This window comes from Cadophora gregata, assembly GCF_030347475.1.
Source record: "Cadophora gregata isolate MNR1 chromosome Unknown scaffold_4, whole genome shotgun sequence".
NCBI lineage: Eukaryota > Fungi > Ascomycota > Leotiomycetes > Helotiales > Ploettnerulaceae > Cadophora > Cadophora gregata.
The window spans coordinates 1,479,616-1,506,785 of record NW_026695927.1 but is presented as its reverse complement, the minus strand read 5'-3'; the positions used below and the strand labels follow the sequence as shown (position 1 = coordinate 1,506,785).

Genomic DNA, 27,170 nt, shown 5'->3' with positions numbered 1-27,170 from the left:
GCCTATCATAATTAGTCTATTATATTAAGAAAATCAAAATTATTCTATTAATATAATATTATACTAAAAAACAAAACACAGAAGTGATTTGATATATATTAATCTTTAATTCTTCTAAAAATCTAAGTATAGAAGGTAGTTGTAATATAAGGAGGTAGGACTCAGAGAAGCGGGAGGAGGTGGGAGGGGGTGGATTTAGATAAGGGTGGAAAATCGGTCCCTTGGATTCTAACTAGGTAGTTAGGAACAGCTGTAGTCGCCGAATACTAGCAATCAGGCAGAAGTGTATCTTCACCTGCCAGCTTCTTCAAACTATTCAATACTTCAATTATCTTAATTGGAAGTAAAGGCAACAACACGACTCCAGTTCGAAAGACTTGTAATGTAGTATAGTGAAAGAGGTCAAAAAATAATAGGTAATTTTGATACAAATGATATTCTGTAATGTTACACTAAAATTGACAGGTCTTTGCTCTGAAAAATACTGCATAGTAGCGCCAAAGTTAAGCCATGGATCGACCTATTAGTCCCTTGTAAATTCACGAAAGTAATATGCTGGGAAACTTGGATCATTTACAGCAAATAATGATCCATGTACCCACTCCAGGGCTAGCTCTCAATGCAAGAGTGCAGTATGGGCGAGCTTCTGTGCGCAAAGTCAACCATATGTCCCGACATTCCCTAGGAAGCCATTGCTACATCAAGGAAAATCAAAAGGTAGAATCACTCACCCTGATCACAATCAAAACGCTTGAGGCTGCCTGGTATCATCCCATCGAATGTTTACCAACCATTCATTGCCTTTCCAGAAGTGGCTTCTCCCCCACCACTCCACGAGTCTGACCGGCCACCGCCGTTGTTTCCTGTCTGCGAGCCTGAACCAGAAGATGTGTTGTTGTGGTTGTTTGACTGATTTTTGCTTCAATGGACGTCAGTTCTTGTCTTTGGAAAATTACTCTCTGTCAGTTCTAGGAAGAACATGCTTACCTATTCCAACCTCTTCCGTTCTGTGAGCCGACTTCATTCTGCCAGACACTGTTATTGTTGTTATTATTACTGGTTTGGTTATTACTACAACCGATATCAGTTCTCGGATCTACACGCAAATTGTGCGAAGAGGTCCATTTACTCGCTCCAGCCACTCCCACTTTGCCATCCATTCTTGTTGTTCGACTGGTTGCTGGATTGGTTGTTGCTTCACTTGAAGTCAGTTATCACAATCAGAAAAAGTATGGCTACAAAGCGGATCAATATACTCGTTCCGGCCCCCGCCATTTTGTGACCCGCCTCCGTTCTGCCATCCGCTATTGCTGTTGTTAGACTGGTTGTTTCTTTGAGGCGAAGGTCAGCATCGAGAAGTTCGTCTGGGGAAGGTCACTGACATGCTTGGGTTGTCTCCGTTCTGCCAGCCTGTACTACTGTTGTATGACTGGGTATTACTGAATGAACGATTACTATGATCATCGCGAGAAGGGTGCGTGCTTTAGGTACTCACTTGGAGGTTTCTCCCCAGCCAGACGAATTGTTGCTGCTTCGTCATAAGTCAGAACGTCCATTGCTCATGTCTTTGGATTCTCGCTCTGGGCCTACTTGAAATTCCCACTACCTTCCCAGCTAGACGAGTTTTTGTTGCTTTGCTACTTTTAGTCTTCTCGGAGCCTAGATTCTATGGAAGGCTTACTTTGAATTACCAATTCCTTCCCACTTCGAAACATTGCCATTATCCTGACCAGACAGGTCATTGTCATCCCTTCCGGGGTTGTCGTGATTGTTGTTAACGTTGCTTTGGAAGCCCGTATCAGTACTGTAGAGATCTGGAACATATTTTTATGCTTACCCCGAATCGCCATTCCCTCCCCAGGTCGAAGAATTATTCTGGCCACAGAACTGGTTGTTCTGGTTGCTACCATCGCCCCATCCATAATTATTATTGTCGTTGCTTAGATCTGTTAGCCCTTTATGTCTTTGGAGGACGGAATATAGAGCTCACTTGGAATGTCCCCAGTCCGACGAACTGCCGTTGTTTTGACCCGACGATTGGTAGTTATTGCCCCAGCCTGAGGAATCGTTGTTCTGGCCCGACGACTGATTGTTATTTCCAGAATTTGACGAGTTATCGTTTTGCCACGACGATTGGTTGTTGCCATTCCAACCGTTCGAGTTGTTATTACTACACATAATGTCAAATTTTGTTGCCAGGATTTTGACAGCATCCGATCTTACTTGGAATCGGCATTTCCGCCTCCCCAACTGGATGAGCTCTTATTATTGCTATGCCATATGTTAGAAAAAAAACCCCTTACATGGAAGGTCTCGAGAAGCTGACTTCGAATTATTAATTACGCCGCCCCAATTGGGGTTGTTGTTGTTGCTGTTGCTAAGCGAGTAGTCAATTTGATACTCATCCGCACGTGGCTTTCAATAACAAACCTCGAATCTCCATTACCTCCCCAGCTCAAATCTTTGTTATTATGACTTCGGAAAGTCAATTCAAAATATTCTAGATGTCTGCGAATCTCAATCACTCACTTGGAATTTCCAGTACCATTCGGGCCAGAATTGCTGTTGTCTTCAGCTGAAGATTGGTTGTTACCGTCCCAGCCAGACGAGTTGTTGGTGTCATTCTGGTTGAACTCGGTTGGATTCTGCGTTCCACATACGTATTGTTCGGAGGATTGGTTGTTTGAGAAGGCCCCGCTGGCATTGCTTGCCCGACCAGAGTTTCCGTTATGCTGCTTCGTGTTCTGATTATCACCACCCCATCCATTGCAATTGTTCTGGTTGGCATTGTTGTCATTGATCCAGGCTCCTGGCATGCGCCCTCCGTTGTCTCCCCATGAGCCTCCCCAAGCATTATTTGGTGATCCGCGATTAGCTCCATTGACTCCGGCCTGAAAGCTGCCCCAGTCATTGTGGTTCGTATTCGGTGCGCAATTTTCATTATTACCAGCTGGATAGTATCTCGGATTTCCCCTGTTACCCTGACTGGAAGAGACGTTACCCTGTTGAGGTGTTGGAGGAGGGCCAGCGTAAGTATGTTGACCAGTCATGGCTCGGGGAGGACCACAGAATCTTGGCGCGAACGCTCCAATGTGAATCGAGTTCGCAGGCACACTGGAAAACGGATTGCCATAAATTGGCCCATGATAGACGCGTAGAACTCTTGAATTGACATCGAAGAAAGCATTTGGTCTCGGATCAGAGCTGCATTCGATGACATCCTCCCTCAGAACGACATCGGCCCTGGAAGGCGTCAAAATACGCTCGGAGCTCATTTTCCTGGTCGTCATTGGTAAGTATCTCGATGAAAAAGTCCCAATTGGGATATTTATGGAGAACGGAAGGTTGCCTGGATTGATGTAAGCTGAGCTGTGGGTGTGTCGCGTGTATGGCATAAAATTCTGGTTCTGGCTGCGTTGCCGCTGGACATTCACCTGCTGTCCTTCCTGGCCTCGATTCTCGTTCGTTTCACCTATCTGCAAGCTCTGAACCTTATTCTGATTGCCTACTTGCTGGTCTTGCTGATAGCTTTGGCTTTTGTTTTGGTTCTGGCCTCTAGTCTTTTGGGTCTTTTGTTTCTCGCTGTTACTCTTCTCCTTGGCCGGTGGCTTTTCAAAGCTATAAAATGTCAGTTTGCAATTCACTCCATGATTGACAGCTGTATCTGTCAAGGTCGAGTATTTGAAGGTGAGTCGTTCAACCGCGCTCAAAGAAGGCAAATAGAGATGATATGACTCTTACCTGTTGTCGAAGCTGACGTGCTTCTTCTGGTCCTGCTTCTTCTCGATGTCAATCTTTACCTGGCTGAGCAGAAGCTTGAGGCAGTATACACATTCACATTCTGACGCTTCGCGCTTCGAGGTCTTGCATACCTCAGATAAAGTCTTCTTGGGTAACACCTTCAACGCAGGCTTCTTCAGAGCAGACTTCAGTACCTTCTCCTCGCGCACGCCTCTGCTACTCTCGCCACCACTCAATTCGTCTGACGAGGTGTCAAAGTCAGTTACGTGGACCTGTGTCCTAGGAGACCTGGACCGGGCTCTGGAACCAAGATTGCAGCAGGAACACGAAGAATTCTTAGCCTTGGAACATTCTGCGAGTTTAGCCGCTGCGGGCTTCTTAGCTGGAGGTGGTGGCTCAGAGCAAGAGCTGGGGTTCTTTGACTGGCAGACGGTTGATCTAGATGTCCGGCGGCCAACAATATACTCACACATGTTTCTGGGCGCTTTCCTGCCGTACATTTACCTGCACGTGGGAACACTGGTAATATAACACGGTGTGGTGGTACAAGAAGCTATGTTCGATGTCAGAAGCTGTGTCTAGCTTTATCTGTCGAATTATTTTGACCGTGCAGGTGAGTTTGTGAGTTTTTCGTCTAGGTTCGATGCCGGAATGGACCATACTACTGGTGGCCGACCTTGACCTGTCCTCGCTGGCGCCGAAAGGGTAATCTGGACAGCACTCGTCGCATAGGATAGGAATACTTAGGTATGAGTCTCTCGTCCGCACTCGAATGGTATTGTAAGGTGAAGGTGGCCGTGACGGTGACGGTGACGGTGACGGTGACGGTGATCGATGACGAGGAATGGATGTGGAGTGCGTGCGTGTGTCAGAAGTGAAGGAGGCAGAGAAGAGGGGAGGGTGGAAGAAAGTTGTTAAGTTACGTTAATTTGCTTAGGTGCTTTGCTCCAAGGTTGATAGGGAGAGGAGGTACCTAAGATATAGGTATAGGTATAGGTATAGGTATAGGTAGTACCTACCTTATCTAAAGAAGCGGCGGAGGTGAAGTAATCCCGCCATGGGAAACGAGCACGTTGCGATCCCAATCGGGAAGGAACCTACCTACCTACCTACCTAGGTACCCAGATTCACTCAGAGCACAGCACAGCACAGCAATGGAAGCAGCAATTCCAACGCCTCGCCCTGCTCTGCGGTGTCCTGTCCGCTTTCGGACGTCCGACCCAGCACCGAGAAGTCATAATGGACGTGAGCCTCTGAGAGACCGCCAGCTACTGGTACCTGAAGGTGCCTACCTAGGTACGTACGTAGCTCTTGACCTTGAGGTATTTCGCTTCTGATTCTGCTTATTCTCTCTACCTTATCTCTTGCTAAATGCTACTGCAGTGCAACAGGACCAACCCAGATAAGATAGTATATGAAAAGCCCGCAGAGGGCAAGGACTAATATACAGAGACGCAGACAATGTGTCCATGCTAAGTAGTCTAGTAGGGTAAAGAACCTGGGGGGTTATTCGGTTGGCCAGGTAGGTTTGTGCTGGGAGACCAACATCGTGTACGGCTTTGTCCGACTCCCTGCTATGGCTCCATAGCCGTCATCCCGTTTTCCTTCTTAAGTCCTTGGAATCCTTGACGCGCTTCTCTTCTGCCTCCACAGCATCATCTTCACCATCCCCATCAGCGCCGTTGTCCTCCTTGACGGCCGATGCCCTCTTGGTGATTTGGGTCATCGCATCCAATCGCTCATCCCAAATCAACAGCTCCAACCCTTCGTCTTTACTATAAACTCTAAATCCAACAATACAAATCGCATTCCATGGCTCCGTCTCATCCTCATCATCACTGTTGCTCCTGGTCTTCGCGCCTGGCGTAGCAGTGGTGTTCACTGGTCTAGGCTGGAGAGTTGGATCATCGTCGCTATACATGTCATCGAAGTCGGAGATAGGACTAGCGCTTGACTCGCCTTCTGATGTGATGTATTCGTGCCGGTCTGTGGATCTCTTGCGATTGCGGGAACAGGGCGGAGGCGGCGGCGGGGGTCCACGATGGATGGGTGGAACACGAACCAGTGGAGGTGGTGAGCCGGCCATGGTGCTGTTGGGTGTGTCTGGTGTGCCTCGACAATCTGGAACCGATACTCCACAGGTCTCTTCTGTTTGTACGCCTTTGTCTGTGTCTTTCGGAGTCGAAAATTGTGCATGCGTATTGGAACATACATTTGCCTGATCTTGTTCAGGAGGTGGCTTGGATGGATCTTCCGTCTGCACCGACTTGTCGTCCTTCTCAAAAGTAACCTCCTTAGCATCTTCCGTTTGGACAGATTTATCTTTCGGCTCCTTCTCTTCCATCTTCTGCTCAGCAACATCTTTCGCTTCTCTCCGCTCTCGCTTCTCGCGATTCTTTTTATCTTGCTTCCTCACAATCTCGCGACTCAAATGTCTCTTTTCCCAATTCTTCTTCCGGGTCGCGATTCGTGATTCACGAGCTTTCGCCTTGTCCTGTGCTTTTCGTGCTAAGTCTCTTGACTCCGAATGAGGGGATCCTTTGCTGTGAGCGATATCGTAAGACATGCCAACTTGAGCTAGTTTATCATTGTCTACTCTTCGTCTGCACTGCGCCTTGACAACATCTTCAACCGAAGGACTATGTGTGTCCCGGTCAGCAACGACCATGATGAAGACAGCGTAAACTCCAGCTGGTAGACTCTTGAGCTCCGTCACCACGCTTCGCTCCATGAGATAATTGCCATGACTCCGCACAATATAGTCATTCTCCCCGACAGAATCTACCTCGTGCAATCGAAACTGGAGCCGGAATGTATACTGTCCTTGCAGCCCCTCGAAGAACCTATCATCGAGTTGGCTAAGCACTAAGACGACTGGCGATTCCTTCTTCAAGACGATCCGGTATTTTTGTTCAAATTCTGCCTTCCAAGGCACCTCAACACTGATCCACTTTTGAGTAATCCGCCAGTCTGGACAATCCATGAACAGGCGAGTGCGATCGAAGTGCTGATACTTCCGGAGAAGATCTTGATACGAGATCCAGAAGACACTGTCACTGCCGAAATTATGGTTCAGCTCGATTTGTAGCTCCGGAGTAAACTCCTTGCTTCCGTCAGACCAAGCACCTTCCCAATTACCTTTCTTTCCTTTTCCCCATGGATTCCTGGCAATGTTAGTAAGTAACATTCTTGCATGGGAATGAACTCACCGAAGCTTGACTAGGCGCTGACCAGTTGAAATCTCACGAGCTTCCATGATGACATACGCATGACCTTCAGAAATACCATCTCTGCTGCCATAACCACCATCGAGCAAGCCAGTCGAGCAGCCGAACAGAAATTCTGTGTTGACTTTGAGTATCTCGTTGTTCCAAAATTCGTCTGTATCAAGAATGTCCGAGGTGAGCAGTTCGGTAGTAACGCCACCTGTAAGATCCTCAAGGCCCTCCCTGGAGAAGTCAGCTCTGTAAGGGGTGTACCAGAAGCTCACTCAATTACCCAATCCAACCTCCTTGGAGAGATGCATAATCTCCATGTGCCTTAGCATAGGCCTTCTCCAGTAAAGGTAGCCATGTTTCGTTCTGATCACGACACTGTGCAAAAAATAATGACTGTGAACCACTCTGGTAAGTCTTCCCGTATTCCAACTCGACATCTTCTCTGTCAGTCTGTTCCAGCAAGTGTCGTTGAACAGAAGGTGAATCCCAGTCAGGCGACTTTAGGAATAGTTTATCGTCGATGGTGGAGATGATCCATTCTCCGTCTAGAGAGAATGTTTGCTGTTATCCATTGACAACAAGAGATTACGCTAGCTGAATCAATGAGAATGAAATGTCCTTTCGATCGAGAACTAAATTTCCAATACTCGCTGAGTTGAAGCCTCGAAATACTAGCTTAACATGACAGGGCAAAGGAAAGGAAAGTAAGTCATATTTACCTCTGTGAAACACGAAGCCATAGATTCCAATTTCTGTATTCCCATCAGCGAAGCCTCGGACAAAGGAGCCACCAAGCTCACTCGTATCGTACTCAACACAGATTCGCTGAATACCAACATCCATGTTGGCCAGAGCAGTCAGACTAGCCATCAACCAACAATCTCCTAGGCTTCCCTGCTTGACGTCCGCTGGCGATAATTCATCGGCGAGAAACGTTGGCCTATCGAAGATCTCATGCACCCTCTTAACAGCCTTAGGTGACTTGGTCGTGGAGGTCGAGTAGGCACTGCCGCTAATCACAAATTTATTGTTCTTCAAATTGTTTAGACAATAGCCTCTTTTCATCTTTAGATCCCAATCAATATCGAAGTCCGGGTCACGATATCTCATGTTTACTCTTCGGCATTCCTGGATCAGCTTCTTCACTCTCGTCCGACATTCTTGCACTGCTCGGTCGAAATCCTCTGACACAAGCAGGTTGTCTGTAGCGGTTTGAGGAGGTCTGGACAGGTCGGTTGCAGGCTGGCTAGTGGAGCTTGCGAAGGGCAGTACAACAGTCGCTTTAGTGAATTTCTTCACGGAGAAACGCGACCAGATTTTATTGATCGTTTCTTGCGGCGGAACATGCTTCTTTCTCTTTTTCGGCTTGGCTGAAGGCGGAGGTGGATTCTGAGGTCTGTCATTGCCCGAATCGCTGGAATCGGAAGACATCTCTAGCCTCTGGGCGGCGCATCAACGCAACGCGACTGTAATGAGTGTGCAAAAGGATCAGAGCCAAATTTGATAAACGGCCAGAGGGTTCACTCGGAACAGTTTGGAAGTTGCGGAGTCTCAAGGCCATATATATAATTGGAGTCGAGCCACCACAGCCTCGTCACTCGCCGGCCGCTTCCCTCGATCGGAAGTTCAGCCTCCAGTTGCATGACCAGGCAGCACAACGCCGAGCCTCCAGTGGTTTGCCTCTCTCACCGTGTTGCCTCGTCCGAGTTAGGGGACATGAAAGCTTCTCCAGCTATTCGCTCGGAAAGTGGCAAGGAGCACCGGCATGCATGCGCCTTGACCAAAGAAATGCCATCTCCAGGTTGCACGAAAGCGCCTTGAGGCGAGGCCAAAGTTGGGGCTCATTGTCAGCCGCATGCCGAGTACTGTACTGCAAGTCAGCGTCGACTGGCTGCCTGCTGCCTGCGACTGGGAGCCTTGCGTTACTTCGTTAGGTGGACTGCGAGACTGCGTTGGTGAATTGATGTGTCGTGGCCGCGGCCGCGGCCGCGATCGCCATGGAAGGCCTAGGGAAAGGTGCTGGTGTTGTGAAAGCTGAACAGCTGAGAACTCCCACGACGTACTTACATACCATACCTTAGGTACCCTACGAAGTTACTAGGTAGTAAGGTAGGCAGGCAGGCAGGCAGGGAGGGAGGTAAATTTGCTACCGTAAATTTACTGTACTACCTTAGGCTGTCTGCTGTACAGTATTGTGTTGTCAGCCATCCAGGCGAGGCGAAGCGAAGGGACGGGGAGGGAACGGGACAGGGACCAGGACAGGGACCAGGACGAAGCAAATGGAATGGAAGTGAGGCGAGGCGAGGCGAATACTGCACCAGCTGCAGGCTTGCAGGATGCTGGCATTGTCGGTTGTCTGGCAGTTCGCACATGCATAGATACATGCTGTGTAGGTAGGTACCTACCTGAGACAATGAGCGTGATGCAGTTCAGTTTAGTCGTCGTGGGGGCAATGGAGCCCCAGCCACCCTCTGCATCGACTGGAAGAAACGTCTACCGACGTTCGAGATGGGGCATCAAACTCCCACACAGTCGCAGCAGCAAGGACCGGAATCCAAAATGAATCACTTGCGCGGCCTCTGAACCTCGGTTGTGACCTAGTTATTTCACCACTTCCAGAGGTATAACAATAGTCTTAACCAATAAAATTAAGATTTGAAATACGAACGACTTTTTAATGTGTTTGAAATTAATACTCAAGGCAGTCTCGTAGTAAAGTAATATACAAGAGTTAAGAATACGACTCTTATATCCCCTTAACTGCTATTCAGAACATACTTTTTACAGGGCTCAGATTTAGTGCACGTGCCCTGTCGTGCAGGTAACTACCAGATTTTAAGCGCCTCGCTTCAGCGCTATGCACTGTAGATGTGTGATTCTGGCAGTTAAGGGGATAGTAAGACGCTGTAACTAAGCGAAGAACACTAAATTTTAAATACTTAGCTATCATCTAAGCATCCCTAGCGCCTCGCTTTAGCGCTGTACCCTGGAAAGGGGTGTTTTCGGCAGTTGAGGGGATAGTAAGACGCTGTAACTAAGCGAAGAACACTAAATTTTAAATACTTAGCTGTCGTCTAAGCATCCCTAGCGCCTCGCTTTAGCGCTGTACCCTGGAAAGGGGTATTTTCGGCAGTTAAGGGGATAGTAAGACGCTGTAACTAAGCGAAGAATACTAAATTTTAAATACTTAGCTGTCGTCTAAGCATCCCGAGCGCCTCGCTTTAGCGCTGTACCCTGGAAAGGGGTGTTTTCGGCAGTTGAGAGGATAAAGGCAAGCTACAGAACCAGAATCACCTAAAGTAGCCGAGCTAGCTTTATTAAGAGCCTGTTTGGCTCGGAACAGACACTTGAACACTTCGTGTCACTTCCTGAAATGACAACGCACGGTCTAGCTTTGTCGGATTCTTAAGCGAGATGCAGAAGTAATGATAAGATTCCTTTATCCCACTGAAATTTAGTAAGGATTAGGAATTGAAATTAAGTCGTGTTATTAAGGCACTAATACCGACCTTGAAGGGCTCCTGAAGGGCTCTTAGGGGGCTCCCGAAAGGCTCCTGAAGGCCCTATAGTAAGTACCTTATTAGAGTAAGATAAACTCACTTTTAGAGAGGTAACTACTAAAGTTTTAAAGTATTTTCTTACTTCTTTTTTAGATAATTATAAATCTCGTAATTTACGTGTTATAAAAAAACTTTCTTAGATACACTTATTAACTAATACTTTTTAAATTATTTATATTAAACAGATTACTTTTAAATACTTCATTTAATAAGTTATATTTAATTTAAGAGGAAAAAATCTTTTAGTTAAGCTTTAAGACTTATTTAACTTAAATATAAGGTAATAAAGTATATTAGTCCGTAGACTTATACTATAGAAATATAAGAGGCAATTAGAGGGTATAAGTAATCCTAGTTAAAGGGTAGACCTCTTTTAGATATAAACTAAGGGTTATTTAAGAGGTAATATATATTTTAACCCTTAGATACTCTTTATAATATATACTTTTAAATACCTTTAAATTAAACCTTAGATTTTAATATATATTAATATATACTTATTATTTATTTAGTATAATACTAATACTAATTAGTAATTACTTTATATTATAAAACAGATAAGTTAAATATAATAAAGTTAACTTTTAAGATAAAACGTTAAATCTATATTAGTAAGCTTTTATTAATAAGTAAAGTAAGCTTTATAAAACAACTAGTAAACTCTTATTAATAAATATAGTATAATAATAACTATCTGCTTTCGATCTACACTTAATTCAGTTTTATAGCTCTAATCGTCAGCTGACTAGCGGTAGGCTTCCTAAAATCGCTCTCGCTCTTAGTCAGAATAAGCGAGTGCGAATCGGAAGTAAATACGGATTTTTACGATTTTATATACGCTCTATACTAAATCTTTAGCTTTTTTATATTACTACTAGATATACTTTTACTTACCTGTTATAATAAGTTATAAATAAACTTATCTGATTTAAGAGCCTCAGCTTCCTTACTCTCTAAAGCGTCTAAGAGCTATTAAGCCTTAAGATAGCTCTATTAATATAATTAATAACCTGAAAATATATCTTCGAAAAGTAAAAGAATAACTTTAAGAGCACCCTTAAGAATAATAAAGTATAATAGCGAAGATTTTTAATATTAGCTTATCTACCTTAAATAGCTCTTTACGCTAGTAAAGCACTAGAAAATAATATAATAGATAAAATAAGATACTCTAAGCTTACTATAAAACTACGTTACACGCGTTTATATTCTAATTAATTACTAATTAACTTTAGCTTTCTATATAATTGATTTATAGAGTAATTTGTATTATTTAACAGTAATATAATAAGGTAATAATCGATCCTTCCTAGAGTTAATTTATAAGGTATATCAGTAAAAAGATCTGGCTCCAGGTAGCCGCCGGCTGGCCGCTGTAGGCGCTATTTTCGCGATTTCTAGCTTAAGTTATATATCGATTAATTTAATAGCTAGCGACCCCTAAAGCGGTATATAGTAATTTTTACTGGCACTGTAGGCGCCTTAAGCGACTAGGGCGCTATAGGTGCTTATAAGCCTAATTAAGACTAGCGTATAAAATAAAAGTAGGTCCGATTTTTTTATATTATATAAGGTATATTAGTAAGCTTACTAAAAGCCTTAAGAATACTAAGGATACTACTAGTAAGGATACTAAGAAGAATATACCTTATAAGGGGGTATTATTAAGCTTATATCGCCCGATTAGGCAAGGCGGCGACTCACCCCTGTATAGAATTTACCCTAATCGAATTATAAGCTTATTAGTAATTTTTTAGCGTGGATATTTATAGCGTCAAAGGCTTAGTGAGACTAGTTTTAAGGACGTGCGTAGAAAGTGCAGGTCTTTTTAAATTCTCGGTTAAATTCTACGCTAGTCTAACTGTTTTTAGTTAGTTTAAAATCTAAAAATAAACTTAACTTTTAATTTTTAATTTTAATTAAAAATATTATATCTTTCCTAATTAGGTCTAGCTTATATATAAAAGTGGGTCTTATAAAAGGCGCCTAGGGCGTATAAGGCGGCCTTTTATTATTTAAGGCCGACGTACGGCGGCCTCTTATATTTTAAGGCGCCTTAAGCGTAAAACGCGACTATTCGGCGAAAACAGCGAAAATAGCGGGTGGCACGTGCACCCGGCGCCAGAATTTTTTCCTGATATAGTAAAAGAAGAATAATCTCTATAAGATTACTATAAAGCCTCTAGTTTAAGTACGAATATTAATATAAGACGAAAAGATAGTTAAATAATAGTTTAAGTCTTTCAGATATACTTATAAAAGAATAAGAGTTAAACTAAAAGATATTATTAATTTTAATAAGACCAGCTTTCATGTTAACTGCCCTAGAGGCTTTAAAGTACTTGTTCTAAAATAAATTAAAGAGGTATATTCCTTATGTTTATTTAGATAGCTTTTTAACTGATATTTAAGTGTAGTATTACTTTATTAGTCCTAAAAACCGATAATCCCTTATAATTATTGAAATAATTAATATAACTAAGTGAAAACCGATTCCTCTTATGATTCTTATTTAAGGTAAACGTCTCTTATAAAAGTAGTTTATTCTAGAGCTTTTAAAGGGGATATATATCAAGGAAAGCGAGAGTAGATTTACAGATAATAAGATTACTATATTTTACTTAAAGTACTATATTCGTAATTCTAACTATAGACTAGGCAAGTTATAAAAACTTATACTTATAAATAATTATAAAAGCTATAAAACTCCGGAATTTATCAGCATAATTAACTCGAATAATATACTACCTTTTCTGTTAATTCTATATTTAATATATTATATATAACCTCTTAATATCGGGATTTTCTAGCTTTATAAGTACTACTACGACTTAATAATTAAGAACGCTCTTACTCGGCTTAATCTTAAATATACTATCTGTTCGTTTTTACGAGATTTAAAGGTAATTTACAACTAAACGTTTAACTAGTATAATATTAAGAAGGCTTAAAAGAAGTCTAGTATATATCTAACTAACTATAATTGTTATCTTAAGAACCTTAAGATCTTTATACCTCTAGAGGCTAAGCTTAATAAGACTAATAAACCTAGTCTCCCTCGAACTCTAAGGAAACTTATATATATTAAAGAGTCTATATAAAAATAATAAAACAAGATTACAGAGCTTTTAAGTAGTCCTTCTTAGCTAAAGTTTAATACTTTCTTACGTAGTATATATTAAGTTATAGTTAAAGCTTCTTTATAAATAGAAGAGTTAAATATTTTATCTTAACAGCAGAAGAACGAGATTAAGAATAAGTAAAAGAGTAAGAAATAGTTCTATTTTAAAGATAGTCTCACTAAAGAAGTTATTAATCGACTTATTATAGAAAGAAAAGCTAAAGAAACGTAATATAACGCCTCTAAAGCTTAGCTCTATATTAATAAGTTATAAAGAGAAGAATAAGACCTTAAATATCGAAAAAGGGTTAATTCACGTACTACTAAATAACTCTATAAGAAAACACTTTATAAGCGTTTAAGTAATAGTCAGATTATTAAAGATAATAATCCTTTATTAGTTCCTATCTCTAATACATAGGAAATTTAGTAGTCTTAATAGCTTATAGAATAATAAGCTACTTATCCTAAAAAGAGAGGCGTTTTAAAGCTTAAGTTACCTTCTTCTAAGTCAGTTCTTAGAGGTAACGATTTATAAATAACAATTAATATAACAGGTGATATAGAGCTTTAATACGACTATTTACCTTTTCTAAAAGGTACTAGAGACCTTAGAATTAATAGTAATAGCTTTAATTCAGATAATAGTAGAGATTCAGATGATTTGTTATATAGAATAAGTAATAATTCTAATTCTAAGGAGTCAGATTTAAGCTATTAAGGTAGTATCTCTTCAGATAATTCTAATAATAATAAGGATCTTAGTAGGAGTTAGCGATTTATACTACTATATATATAATTCTAGTAGTAATTCATACTAGTTCTGTTATTAAAAGTAATAAAAATTGAAAATCCACACTTGCTTCCGATCTGCACTCGCTTATTTTAACTAAGAGCGAGAGCGATTTTAAGAAGCTTACCGCTAGTCAGCTAACGATTATACCGCCTAAAGAAGCACTTCCCTTATTTCTTTTATATATAATTTTAAAATAAATAATAATTAATTCAAGTTACTTAAAGAGCCTTTAATACTATCGCGTATAATAGTTATAAGCCCTGTAATGAAGCTATTAAGTTAGTATTCTTTAATCTACGCTTACTAATTAAAATTAAGCTTAAAGCTCTTAAGCACTTATTATAAGACCTTTTCACTACTACTTTCTACACTACTCCTTTAATTTAACCTCACGAGTAAGTATTTCTTTTAAAAAGCTTTAATAACTTATTCTTTAATTCTTTAATTCCTTTTAAACTCTTAAGAGCAACTAATTTAATATACTAGACTAAATATTAACTGAAATTATTCTTTAGAATAACTAAAGTACTTAGCCTAAGTAATTTCAAGCTTTTTAAGACTTTTATTATTTAAATAAGACTTAAGAAATACTTAACCCTAATACAAAGGATATTCCTAGCACTCTCGATAACCAACTAAAGCCTCTGACAATTTAAAAGCTCCTTAATAATAAAAATAATAAGAGAGAAATAATTACGTTAATTAAAAAGTAAGTAAAATAAGAAAGGAGAAAGGAATATTATAAAATATAAGGGAGTAAAGCTAATTTAAGCTGTTTTCACTGAAATATTAATAGTAAATATTTTAAATAACTTTAAACTACTCTTAATAAAATATTTAGTTTTAAATATAATTTAAACTAAGAAAATAAGGAGATATAAGGCGGTTATAAAGTAAGTTTAAGAGTATATAAAGACCTCTCTCTATATAAGTGTAACTGCTAAGTATAAGCTAGAATACAGTAGTAATTAGACTATTTAATAACTTATAAGAGTATTAAAATAAGATTTTACACTGTTAAAGCTATCAGAGCTTTTAAGAGTATAATAAGCCTACCTTAATATCTTAAAGAAAGTACGCTCTTAAAGAATAAACCCTTAGGAATAAATTTAAAAGTAGAGAGTAACTTATTTTAAAGCTAAACTTTATAAGCTTAATATAGTCAAGGGTCCTATAGCTACTTTGAATTTCTTAAAAGCACTTTAAGAGAAGATAACTCCGAAGTAAGCGTAATTAGAAATTACTAGCCTTTAAAAGAATATTACAGTTAAAAAAAAAAGAAAAAATAACTATCTTTAATTAATTATAATAACGTTATTAGCGCACTTACCGATTAAACAAAGTATAGCTTCTCTAAAAAGAAGTATATCGACTTATATACTACCTTAAGTAGTAGATTAAATACTCCTAAGAATTACTCCTCTTTTTAAAACAACTCTAATAGCTCTTAACGAATTTACCTATATAAAATCAGAAATTATTAATATAAGCTAATTAATTACTACTATTTATACTACGCTTTTAACAGTTCTACTAAGAGTAACTTTCAGAACCTTTCCTCTACTAATAAGATTAAGGAAACATATAATACCCTTTAAATAAGCTTCTCTTAATTATATATAAAGACTAATAAGTATAGTTAAAAAATACTCCCGGTCCCTTAAATTACTAACTCTTCCTTAAATAAGCGAAATTAATACCGCTTATCTTTAAATAACTTCTTAAACGTACCTCCTTTAAATTCCTCTACTTTTATACTTTTATAATCAACTTACCTTTTATTATATCTTACTTACCCTATAAAGGTTATAAGTATAATAATTAGCCCTTAGTTACTTAATAATACTATAACTGCCTCTAGGGTATATATAGCGTAAGATTTTAAACGCTACCCACTTTCTATAAGCATCTTATTTAATAACAGAACAACTACTTACTTAGTTAATTTAGTAGAGCTTTTAGTTCTTAAAAGCTTTATAAAAGCAACTATCGATAATATAATTAAAACCGGAACCTCGAGTTACCTAATTAAAGGCAGAATTACACACTTATTTAAGGGTGTTTTTAATAAAACAACTAGCTTAAATATAGTTAATCTTAAATTAGCTAAGGTAACTATAATCGAGGGATTTAATATTAATATAATCTTAGAGGCGTGTAATATAGTAGGTTTAATTATACGTTACGTTTTAAGCTTATAAAAATAGTTTAATCCTTAAGAAACTAGAATATTAATTTAATTTAGTTTTCTTTAAATATAAGCTTTTTAACTACTCTTTAGTCCCCTTAAGTGCTTATATTATGTTTAATTATATAAGAACTAACTTATTAATATTTCTAATAATAAAGAGAAGTATCTATTAAGGTTTCTAATTAACTTGATAATATTTAAAGCTGCGCTCTAACGACGCTTGATTATAATACTTAAGAGTAAGCTACTTAAGGAAAGAAACACTTGAAAAATTAATAAAAAATACTTATAATATAAAAATACTCGGCTTTAAAAGGGTAAAGTATAAGTACTACGCTCTTATAATAGTATAATAAGTTATTAGTTAATAATTATTAGAGAAGAAAACAACTTACCCTTTTTATTAAATATCTTAGGATTTATTTAATTTTAAATCTAAGTAAGATAAAAGTAGCTAGGTTCTTTTAATTAAAGATAAATATAATAGAGTTTTCTTTAGCTTTTTATTAAAAAGTAAAGGCTCAAGAACAGTTTATAATACTTTAGAACTATTTGAATAGTAGACTAAATAATAATATAGCCTCTCTATTTATAAAATTTACTAAGATAACGACACTTTAGTAATAAGCCTTATAAGAGTAACTTAATATAAAGATTAAGTAAAAAGTAATAGAATCGACTTAAAGCTTACTCCCTTATATATATATAAACTAAACAGAAGAGTAAAATATACTAATAAAGAGATAATTGAAAAATTAATTAAGATATACTTATAAGCTAATTTCCCTTGATATCTTTAGTTAAAAGTAATTCTAACTACGATTTACTTATATATTATAAGTCTATTTATTTAAAAGAAATAAAAAAGCCTAAATAAGGTACTCTAATTATAGTTCTAATAATATTTCAAGTAGTATAACCTATAGTTACTTTTTAAGCTTACTACTATTATATAGTAGTAGAGTAGGCTTTTATTTAGTAAAGGGCTTACTTAATTAAGTGGAAGTTATAGTATTAAAAGATATATTTAAGAGAATATTATCCTCTAGAATTAGGGGCTAAGAGTATACTATATATATAGTATACTTACTAAGTATATACTAAACCTAAGATAAGCTTATATAGCGCTAGTATTCAATATACCTTTATAATATATTTAAATCTATAAGAGCTTACTATTAAATATACTGAATATAATATTAAGTCTAATATAGCGAGTATTTTATATAGTAATTATATCCCTTAGGTAAGTATAGTAGTAACTATTCTATATTTAGCCGCTTATATACTTAGTAATAAAAGAAATATATTATAGTTATATATAATAGTAGATACGCTTAGAGGTAAGGTATTACTTAATTAGATAAGTTTATAAATAAATAAAATCTAAATATTAAGACGCGCTTTAAAGCTATATATAGTCTAATTAAACTAAATAAATATATAGAGATCTAAGTATAAAATTCTTAAAAGAAATTATTCTAGTATCTAAATCTAAGTAGTATACACGTATTCTATATATAGAATATTATTAAAATAAAGCAAAACTCTGCGGCTATTATATAGTATTTACTACGCTATAAGTATACTAATTAGTTAGATTAATTAATATATATATGAGTTTAGAAAGTATAATAGTAGGTAATTACTATTATACTTAAAAGAGTCTTTTAATTAGCTAGTTTAAGTAATCTAGTTAGTAATTCACTTATAAGTTAAGTAATCGCGACTATATTATACACTTATATATATATATAATCTTCCCTTTATAATCTTATAACTTTAAGCTTACTATATATTATATACCCGCGCTTATGTTCTACTTCTTCTTTCCTTCTCTTTTCTTTCTTTATTACTTTTTTAAGTAACTGATCTCTTTATTATATTATTATACCTTATTAACTTACTCTTAAATCTACTAAGAAAAAGTCTATATTAAAAAGACCTCTTATTAAGTGTTCTTTTATTGCTTTAACTAAGAGACTTAAAAAGCGTTTAATTACCTAAGTAAATAATTTATATTTTATCTTTATTCTTTAATATTTACTTTGTTATATAATTATTACTAGTAGAAATATATATTTCTTATACGCGTATAAAGTTCACTTTAGTTAACTTATATATAAAAAGCTAATAAAGAGTATAAAGATTCTGCCTTTAATAAAGAGATTATTATACGACCTAATAAAAAGAATAATGATAAGCTCTCTACTTAGTCCCTTTCTACTTCTACTTCACTTTTATATTCTAGTTCTCCTTAAAATAAGCTTAATAAAGCTAATAATAATACTACTAATAATAATAAAGATAATAATAGGTCTCTTTCTTCTTCTGAGATTATATCTTATATATATACTTAGTTATTTACTCTTTTATTAAGTTATTTATATTATTTTCCTTTTACTAATAATCTCTTACTAATTATTATATCTAAGTCTAGTAAGCTAAAGAGAACTATTATTACTCTAAAGTCCTCTTATAAGTCTATAATTACTCCTATTATTATTAAGCTTCTAATAAAGTCCGAGTTATATAAGAAGACTAATCTTATAAAGAGAACTAAAAGTAAGTAATTATTTTATTTACTTCTTAAATAATTATTTCTTAGAATCTATATTATTAGTATATATTAACAATACTTATAAGAAATAAGTTTACTTACTTATACTTTAAATATATCTAATCCGCGCTCTCTAGTAAAAGTAATAAAAATTACTACTATACTAATATTACTTTAAGTAGCGATTATTATTATAATTATATATCTAGCTATATATACGCTTTTATATTTAATACGATTACTTCTATTATTATACATCTAATTACTACTATTAATAAGAATAATAAGATTATAAGTTAAACTCTTCTTAGTATTTAAGATCTTATAGCTAATATATAATAAGATTAAGGATAGTACTACTAAGCTCTATAAGTTACTTTTAAGACTAAGTATCTTAAAGAAGTTAAGAAGAATAATAATCTATTTAATAAGATCTTAATATATCTTAGATATCCTTTTTATAAGTGTAAGGAAGATAATAATAATAATAATAATAAGCTTAGTAGATTTAGTAAGATATCTATATTAAACCGGAAGTATACTATAAATACCTTTAGTACTCTTATATCTTTATTAACTAGTAGATAGCTAAGCTTATATAAGCTAGAGTATAGATTTCTTTAGATTTTACTAGATCTTTTCTTTATTTTATAGGATTTATATTAGATCTTTATTTTAGTTTATATAATTTATAATAGATCTTTATATTAGATTAATAAACTTTTACTAGATTTTTATTAAACTCTAAGTAGATTTACTTAAGCTTATAGTAGAATTAAGTAGATCTTTTAGTATTCTAAAGGAAAGATATTTATTTTATTTAAAGTATAAATAAAAAGTTTATATAACTCCTTTAAATTATAACTTAAAATAACTATAATTAGAGCTTTTCTACTATTAATACATAATCCTTAAAGTTAAGAAGAGCTCTAAAGTACTTAAACTTTTAATAAAATAGATTCTTTATAAGTCTATTAGTAAGTATATTAGTAGTTAGAATATAAGTTACTTTAAAAGATCTATAAGTATACTCTTATTTTAACTATATATTTTAAATATCTATATAGTAAAGCTTTATTATAATCTTTTTATTCTTACTTATAACTAGCTTAATTATCTATTAATTATTATAAAAGATCTCTTATATCTTACTAATTTTAAGTATTAAATTTCTAAAGAACTATTATAAAACTATTACTTCTTTATTTATATACTCTAATAAAAGTAATTTAGCTTTTATTATTAAAGTAATTATTATAGCTTATAAACTTACTTTTTAGATTACTAGATTATTAAATATTATAATTATATATTCTTATAATAAGTATTATATTTTTATATTATTAGTAAAGGATATATTAGATATATATATAAGAGAGCTTTTATACTTTCTATTATATATAATACTTAAGAAACACGTTCTAAAGAAGTAATATATAAGCTAATAAATAATAATAAAGTACTTAAATCTTAGGTTTATTATAAATCTTAAGAGTATAATAATAATAAAAGCTATATCTAGTCTTATAATAATTATTATATATATAACTAAGCTTATATACTTTTAAAATACCTTAATCTACTTCTTAGTAGCTTATCTTAAATACTTTTAAAGATTAATAAATAGAAGTAGTATACTTAAGTACTTTTTATTTACTAACTTAAACTTATAAGCGATCTTCTTAATATATTAGTTATAAATAAAAGTAATTATCTTATACTTTTTATCTTATATTACTTTAATTCTAAGGAATTACTAAATATCTCTAAGATTATATATATTATATATCTTCTTTAGCTTACTAATAATCTACTTATTAAGTAGATAATTATTATAATAATAAAGTACTTAGATATTATTTATATAAAATAAGATATATACCTTATACTTCTTATTTATAAATATATAAAGTTCCTTTAAGTATAGAGAAAGCTTTAGATCTATTAAAGTACTACTAATATATTTATATTAAAGATATAATAAGTCTCTTATTCTATAGAGAGCTCGATTAACTTATAATATAAAGCTAGGCTTTTAAAACCTAAGAGAGAACTAATAGTATATAGTTTTATTATTAATATCTCTAAGAGTATTAATAAAGGCGTTAATTATATTAAAGCACTTAATTTCTAAGTTAAATTTTATTATAAGCGCTATAGTTATATAAAATAACTTTACTAAGAGTATACTTATATATATTAATACAATTATATTCTTATTCTAAAGATCTTTATAAATAATAATATAAGATTAATATCTACTTATATATTTATTATTATCTACTTTATACTTAAATACTTATATTAAAGGAATAAGTAAGCTTATTAGCTTAGAGTTATATACTTCTAGCTTTTAATACCTATATTTATTTATATTCCTTATCTCTAAGTATATATCCTAGATAAACTATTCTTTTATTAGATAATTCTTAAGATTTATCTATTATCTTAGCTTTAATAATAAGTCTTAAACTTTAACTTTTAAAAGTAAGATCTTCTTATTTAGTACTAAATAGCTTACTTAAATTATTATTATAACTATTAAGTATACTATTTATATTATATATTTAAGCTCTTCTTACTTTTTAACTATCTTATACTAATTAAATATAAAAGTAATAAGAAGTTAATCTAACTTATATAATAGATTTATATATATACTTTTAAGAGAATTACTCCTAAGGTTTAAGTTACTTTTAATATTTAAATTACTTTTATATAATTCTTAAAAGATAATATTAAGTATTATAAATACTTCTTCTTTTCTCCTTCTTTTATACCCTTATCTAGCTCCTATACTACTTTTAATATTCAGGCTTAGCGGACTATTATTTAATAAGCTCTTAGTATACTCTTATATATATATATTAACTCTTAATATTCTTATTATTCTAACTTATAGTTATTCTCTTAGTACTCTTACTATAGCTAGTACTAATATAAGTTCTTTTATTATTATTAAAGGTAATTTAATTAGGATTTATACCTCGATCCTTATTAAATAAGGCGGACTCCTTATTTAATCTTATAATATATTTATTCTTAGATCTATAAGTTACTTACGCTTACTTTAGCTTAATTCCTTAAGATTCTACTTTATACTTAAAGTAAGTCTTAAATTAGATATACTTATTAATAACTACTTATTCTCCTTTCAAATACTAAGTATATATTCTAGTTTAAAAGTATTTTTTAAAGTTAAAAGTCTAATTATAATACTTAGATTTCTAATATAATCTTTTACTTTTAAGTTCTAACTTTTACTACTAATAATTATAAATTAAGCTTACTCTAAGAGCTTATAAAAACTAAGTAGAATCCTTTTATTTAATATAATTATATACTTAGTTTATATATTACTAGGAATACTTTCTATATTACTTATCTTCTTATAAGAGCTTAGTAAGCGATTAAGCTTCTTAAATAAGGATCTTTATTTCTTCTTCTTAAAAGATATAAAAGCTTTCTTTATTAAAGCGAATATTTTATATAATAATAATATAATTAAGTTATAGCACTTAGATCTTATAAATATTAGAGACGTAGAAACTTATAAAGTAGCTTATATACACGTGTATATTAACTTTAAATACTCTCTTTTCTTTTCTAAGTACTTATTCTACTATTAGTAGATATACTTTATATTTAGATATATAAATTCTATTTTAGTTAAGTTTAAAATCTATAGTTATATAAGCTATAATTATAGGATTATACTACTAGAAGTAGTTATAAAACTACTAGTTATTAACCTTAAGTAATAATCTCTAATTTTACACTCTACTAGGGTACTTATTATAAAGGTAGATACTTACTAAAGTATATTTTAATCTAAGTTCTTTAAGGAGATTTATAAATAATCGTATTTTTACTACTTATATAATAGCCTCCTAGCTAGCTTATTCCGCTATACTATTTAGTTTATATATAGTAGTAAAGAAGAGTTCGAGCTTAATATTAAGCTTATCTGCTTATATTTTATACCTTATAAATCCTTAAATTATAATAACTACTTTCTTTTAATTATACTTAAATTTATAGATTAAGAGCTTAAACTAAGTATATACTTAGTACTTAAAGCTTTTAATACTTTTAAATACTTTATTATAAGATTTTATAGCTAATAAGTAGTCTATTATATTTATATTTAAGTACTAAGAGCTAAGAGTAGTTTCTAAGGTATTCTAAGAAGTTAAATAGATCTTAATTAATCCTTTAGAATAGTCTTATTAATCTTCGCTTTAATAAGTAATAAGATATAAATTAAGCTATATATAAGTATATAATACTTATACTTTAAGCGCTTTATAGTATTAGTTATTTTTACTTCTCTTAAGGCTTTTACTAACTTTTAAAGAGTATCTAGACTTAAGTATTTTAATTATAGATATTATATTATTTTCAAATCTAAGTAAGATTTACTATAATTATAGAATAAGTAGAATACTCGATTCCTTAAATAATTTACACTTATAAATACTATAATACTAGCTTTACTAAATAGAATCTTATAAAGGTTAGAAGAGTAGTTTAAACGCCTATTATATTTAAAGAATATAAGATTAAGTTTATAAATAAGTTATTAAACTACTAGATAATCTCCTATTAGCTAACTATTATTATACTATCTAAGCGTATAATCTATTCTATAGTACTATAAGCTTATATTCTAGAGATAAGCTTCTGAAATAATATTTATATAAAATCTCTTAATTATAATTATATCTATAAGTATAAGATTAAAAGTATTCTTATTTATTCTAATAAGTATATTTTTAAGTATATAAGTATTATATCTAATAATTAGTAACTAAGAGCTTTTATACTTTATAGTATTATATAGATCCGCTTTTATAAATAAGCTTAGTTTTAATAAAAAGCTATTATTAATAAGATTACTAGCTCTATAGTTATCTAAAAGAGTGTTTACTAATAATAGATAACACTTATAAGCTCCTTAAGTAGAATAAACTCCGGGTTAAAATACTTAATTTAAGTCTAAGAGTATAGTAATATAATTATTATTAAGCTATTTTTCTTCTTTATTTATTAAGTTTCTAAGGAAAGAGCTCTTTAGCTTATTTAAAGATTTACTTAATTCTTACTTCTATAAAATACTCTTAATGTCTAATAAGAGTAGTAAGTTAATACTTTTCTTAAACTTTACTTTAAGTAGCTTCTAGTATTTACTTATAAAGCGCTTATAGATCTCTTTTAGCTTCTTTTTACTTAGGTTTAATTTATATTTATTAGTATTAATAAAGAGCTTTTTATATAATACTAGCTAAAGCTTATTATAATCTTTAAGAGCTTACTTATATATTTTATCTTAAGAGTATAAGTACTTTTTTTTAAATATTTAATTTATTATACTATTAGATTCTAAAGTAAAAGAACCTTATTTTTTATTACTCTTTTCTTTAAGAGTAATAAAATAATTATATTTCTTACTTTTACTACTTATAAGCTTATAATACTATATATTAACTTTCTTTATATAGAATAGTTATATAAGCTATAAAAAAGTATATAGTTACTCTTTTCTAAGATTATTAGCTTCTTTAAATTAGAGGTAGTACTTATAGGACTATATATAATTAAAGTTACTTATAATAATTAAGAAGTCTATAATCTTAAGTGTTTTATTTATATTTAGAATATAATATAAGATACCTTTATATATAAGCTCTTAATAAGATATAATCTAAGTCCTAAGGTTAAGCTTAGCTTCTTTTATTAACTTAAGTAATAATTAGTATTTACTCTTAATTAAGGTCTAAATAGTATTATCTATTTAATCTAGAATATATTTAAGTAATTAAAAGAATACTTAGATATTAAAGCTCTTATTAGTAATAATTTCTATACTTATAATCTTAAAGTACTACTTAGCTATTATTTTTTTAATTTATTTATAAAACTTTTAGTATTAAGTCATTTAAAGTTACTAGATCGTAGTATTTATCTTTTATAGCTTTTACTTAGCTTTTACTTAGCTTTTACTATTACTTTATAAGCTAAAGCTTTTATTAATATAACTTATATTTAAGCTTTTAAAATAACTTAAAGAGATTTAGAGTTCTTACTTAAAAAGCTCTATAGAGTTCTTAAACCTTATACTATTACCTAGCTTATAAGCTCTATCTTATACCTAATATAAGAGACTTTATATAATTCTATCTTACGAGCTATTATATTAGCTATAATTTACTCTATAGTTTAAGGGAGCTTATTAAGGATTTAAGTAAAAGAAAGAGTATCTAAAGCTTTTAGGTTAATATAAAGCTAAAGTCCTAGAATATTTATATTTAATATTAAATACTCTATTTAAGTAAGGAAATCTTCTAGTTTTAAGTATATAGTATTAGTACTAAGTAATTATTTAGATTCTAGATCTATTAAGAAAGTAGATATAATTATTAAAGAGTTATAAGGATTTAAGAATTAAAGAGTAATTAAGAGGTTCTAGTAAAAAGCTTAATTAAAGTAATAGAATTATATATACTAAATACTTAGGAGATAAATATAACTCTTAACTATTATATAATAGTAAAGTAGGCTTTTATTTAGTAGAGAGTTTACTCGATTAAGTGGAAGTTATAGTATTAAAAAGATATATTTAAGAGAATATTACCTCTTAGAATCAGAGGCTAAGAGTATACTATATATATATAGTATCTTATATATATAGTATACTTACTAAGTATATACTAAACCTAGGATAAGCTTACATAGCGCTAGTATTCGATAACTACTAATTTAAGACCTAATTAAAGTAAGGTATATACTTATAGTTTAAGAGTATACCCCTTAGTAAAAAATCGAAAAGCTCTTTATAAGAGAAGGCTTTTTAAAGTCGATCTAAGAGTATATATTAGTTATTTAATTAGATATATCTCGTCTAATATATACTGAATTTAGATACCTTAATTATAGCGTATAATAGTCACTTGAAATATTACTTTTAATAAAAGCTTATTTTTTATATCTTTTAATATTAAAAGAGTAATTAGCTAACTATATAAGCGACTTAAAGAAGTAACTAAACTACTAAGTAAAGACGAATTAAGTACTTAAGATATTAAGTTCGATTTAATATATAAACTAAGCGCAAATAACATATAGCTAGAAATTCAACTAATAGCTTTACTAAAAGGAGAATAACTAAGTAAAGCCTTAAGTACTATAAAAGTAAAAGAACCTATTAGCTTAGGAGTGAAATTACTTTTTATAGTTAAATCTAATCTTATAACTTTAAAGAGTAAGTAACTAGTTCTTCTTATTTTAATAGAGCTAATAAATATAAACCCTATAAAAGCAATTAAGCCTTCTATATAAGCACTTAAAAGTAAAAACTTAAGGGTAATTTTATAAAAAAGTACTAGACTTCTAACTTATAAGCACCCTAATTAAGTCTTAACTAAGAGTATTAATATACTAAGATAGTTAATAATAAGTAGCTTAAATATAACTAAGAGGAGTGTTTTATATAGTAATAATAACCCCGAGAGTTTTAATATAAACGTATATAAATCGATTCTATAAGTTATTTTATAAACTTAAGAGCTACTTAACTTAGAGTAAAGTCTAAAAGAGTCTATAAGAGCACTTATTTATAAGGACCTTAAGACTATAAAAGCTTCCCTTTAAGTAACTAAAAAAGAAGATTCCTTTAAAATTCTTATAGATTTAAAGTTAAAAATAGAATAACACTTATTACTCCTAGTATTTAATTAAAATTAATAGCTTTTAAAACTACTAAAAAGAAAAAAAGAGTACTTACTATTAAGTAATAAAAGTCGAAAAACTCGAGTTATAAATCCTTTAATATAGCTAGACTATAGTATATATTTTACTACTATAAAAGATTAAATTTCTAAAGCGTTACTTATAATAAATAACTATAAGCACTTAAAGGACTTTATAGCTACCTTTTAGCTTAATAAATAATTAGTATAAAGTAATAGTAAAGATTTAAAAGTA

At 32.4% G+C, this 27,170-nt stretch overlaps 2 protein-coding genes across 3 annotated transcripts; both read right to left on the bottom strand.

Annotated features, from left to right (window-relative positions):
• Positions 1–436: 436 nt before the first annotated feature.
• Positions 437–4,744, bottom strand: ONS95_010269 (uncharacterized protein). 2 transcript variants are annotated; one of them, XM_058503853.1, is made up of 16 exons: positions 3,742–4,744; positions 2,530–3,618; positions 2,431–2,475; positions 2,327–2,377; positions 2,224–2,271; positions 1,991–2,170; positions 1,838–1,939; positions 1,682–1,783; positions 1,591–1,632; positions 1,496–1,528; positions 1,383–1,439; positions 1,257–1,331; positions 1,130–1,195; positions 988–1,071; positions 732–919; positions 437–646 (listed from the first exon to the last, which is right to left on the bottom strand). In XM_058503853.1, exons 1-15 carry the CDS (start codon positions 4,239–4,241, stop codon positions 784–786), a joined length of 2,610 nt encoding a protein of 869 aa, XP_058360566.1. In that variant the 5' UTR covers positions 4,242–4,744; the 3' UTR covers positions 437–646; positions 732–783. The 2 variants fall into 2 exon arrangements, with proteins under 2 accessions (XP_058360566.1, XP_058360567.1); XM_058503854.1 differs by having other exon boundaries at positions 988–1,439; positions 1,496–1,531.
• Positions 4,745–5,332: 588 nt separating this feature from the next.
• ONS95_010268 (uncharacterized protein) lies at positions 5,333–8,390 on the bottom strand (the record flags this gene model as incomplete). Its single annotated transcript, XM_058503852.1, has 5 exons — positions 5,333–6,905; positions 6,951–7,190; positions 7,240–7,504; positions 7,679–7,711; positions 7,760–8,390. The coding sequence occupies 5 exons, from the start codon at positions 8,388–8,390 to the stop codon at positions 5,333–5,335; spliced, it is 2,742 nt and encodes a 913-aa protein (XP_058360565.1).
• Between the last annotated feature and the right edge of the window lie 18,780 nt (positions 8,391–27,170).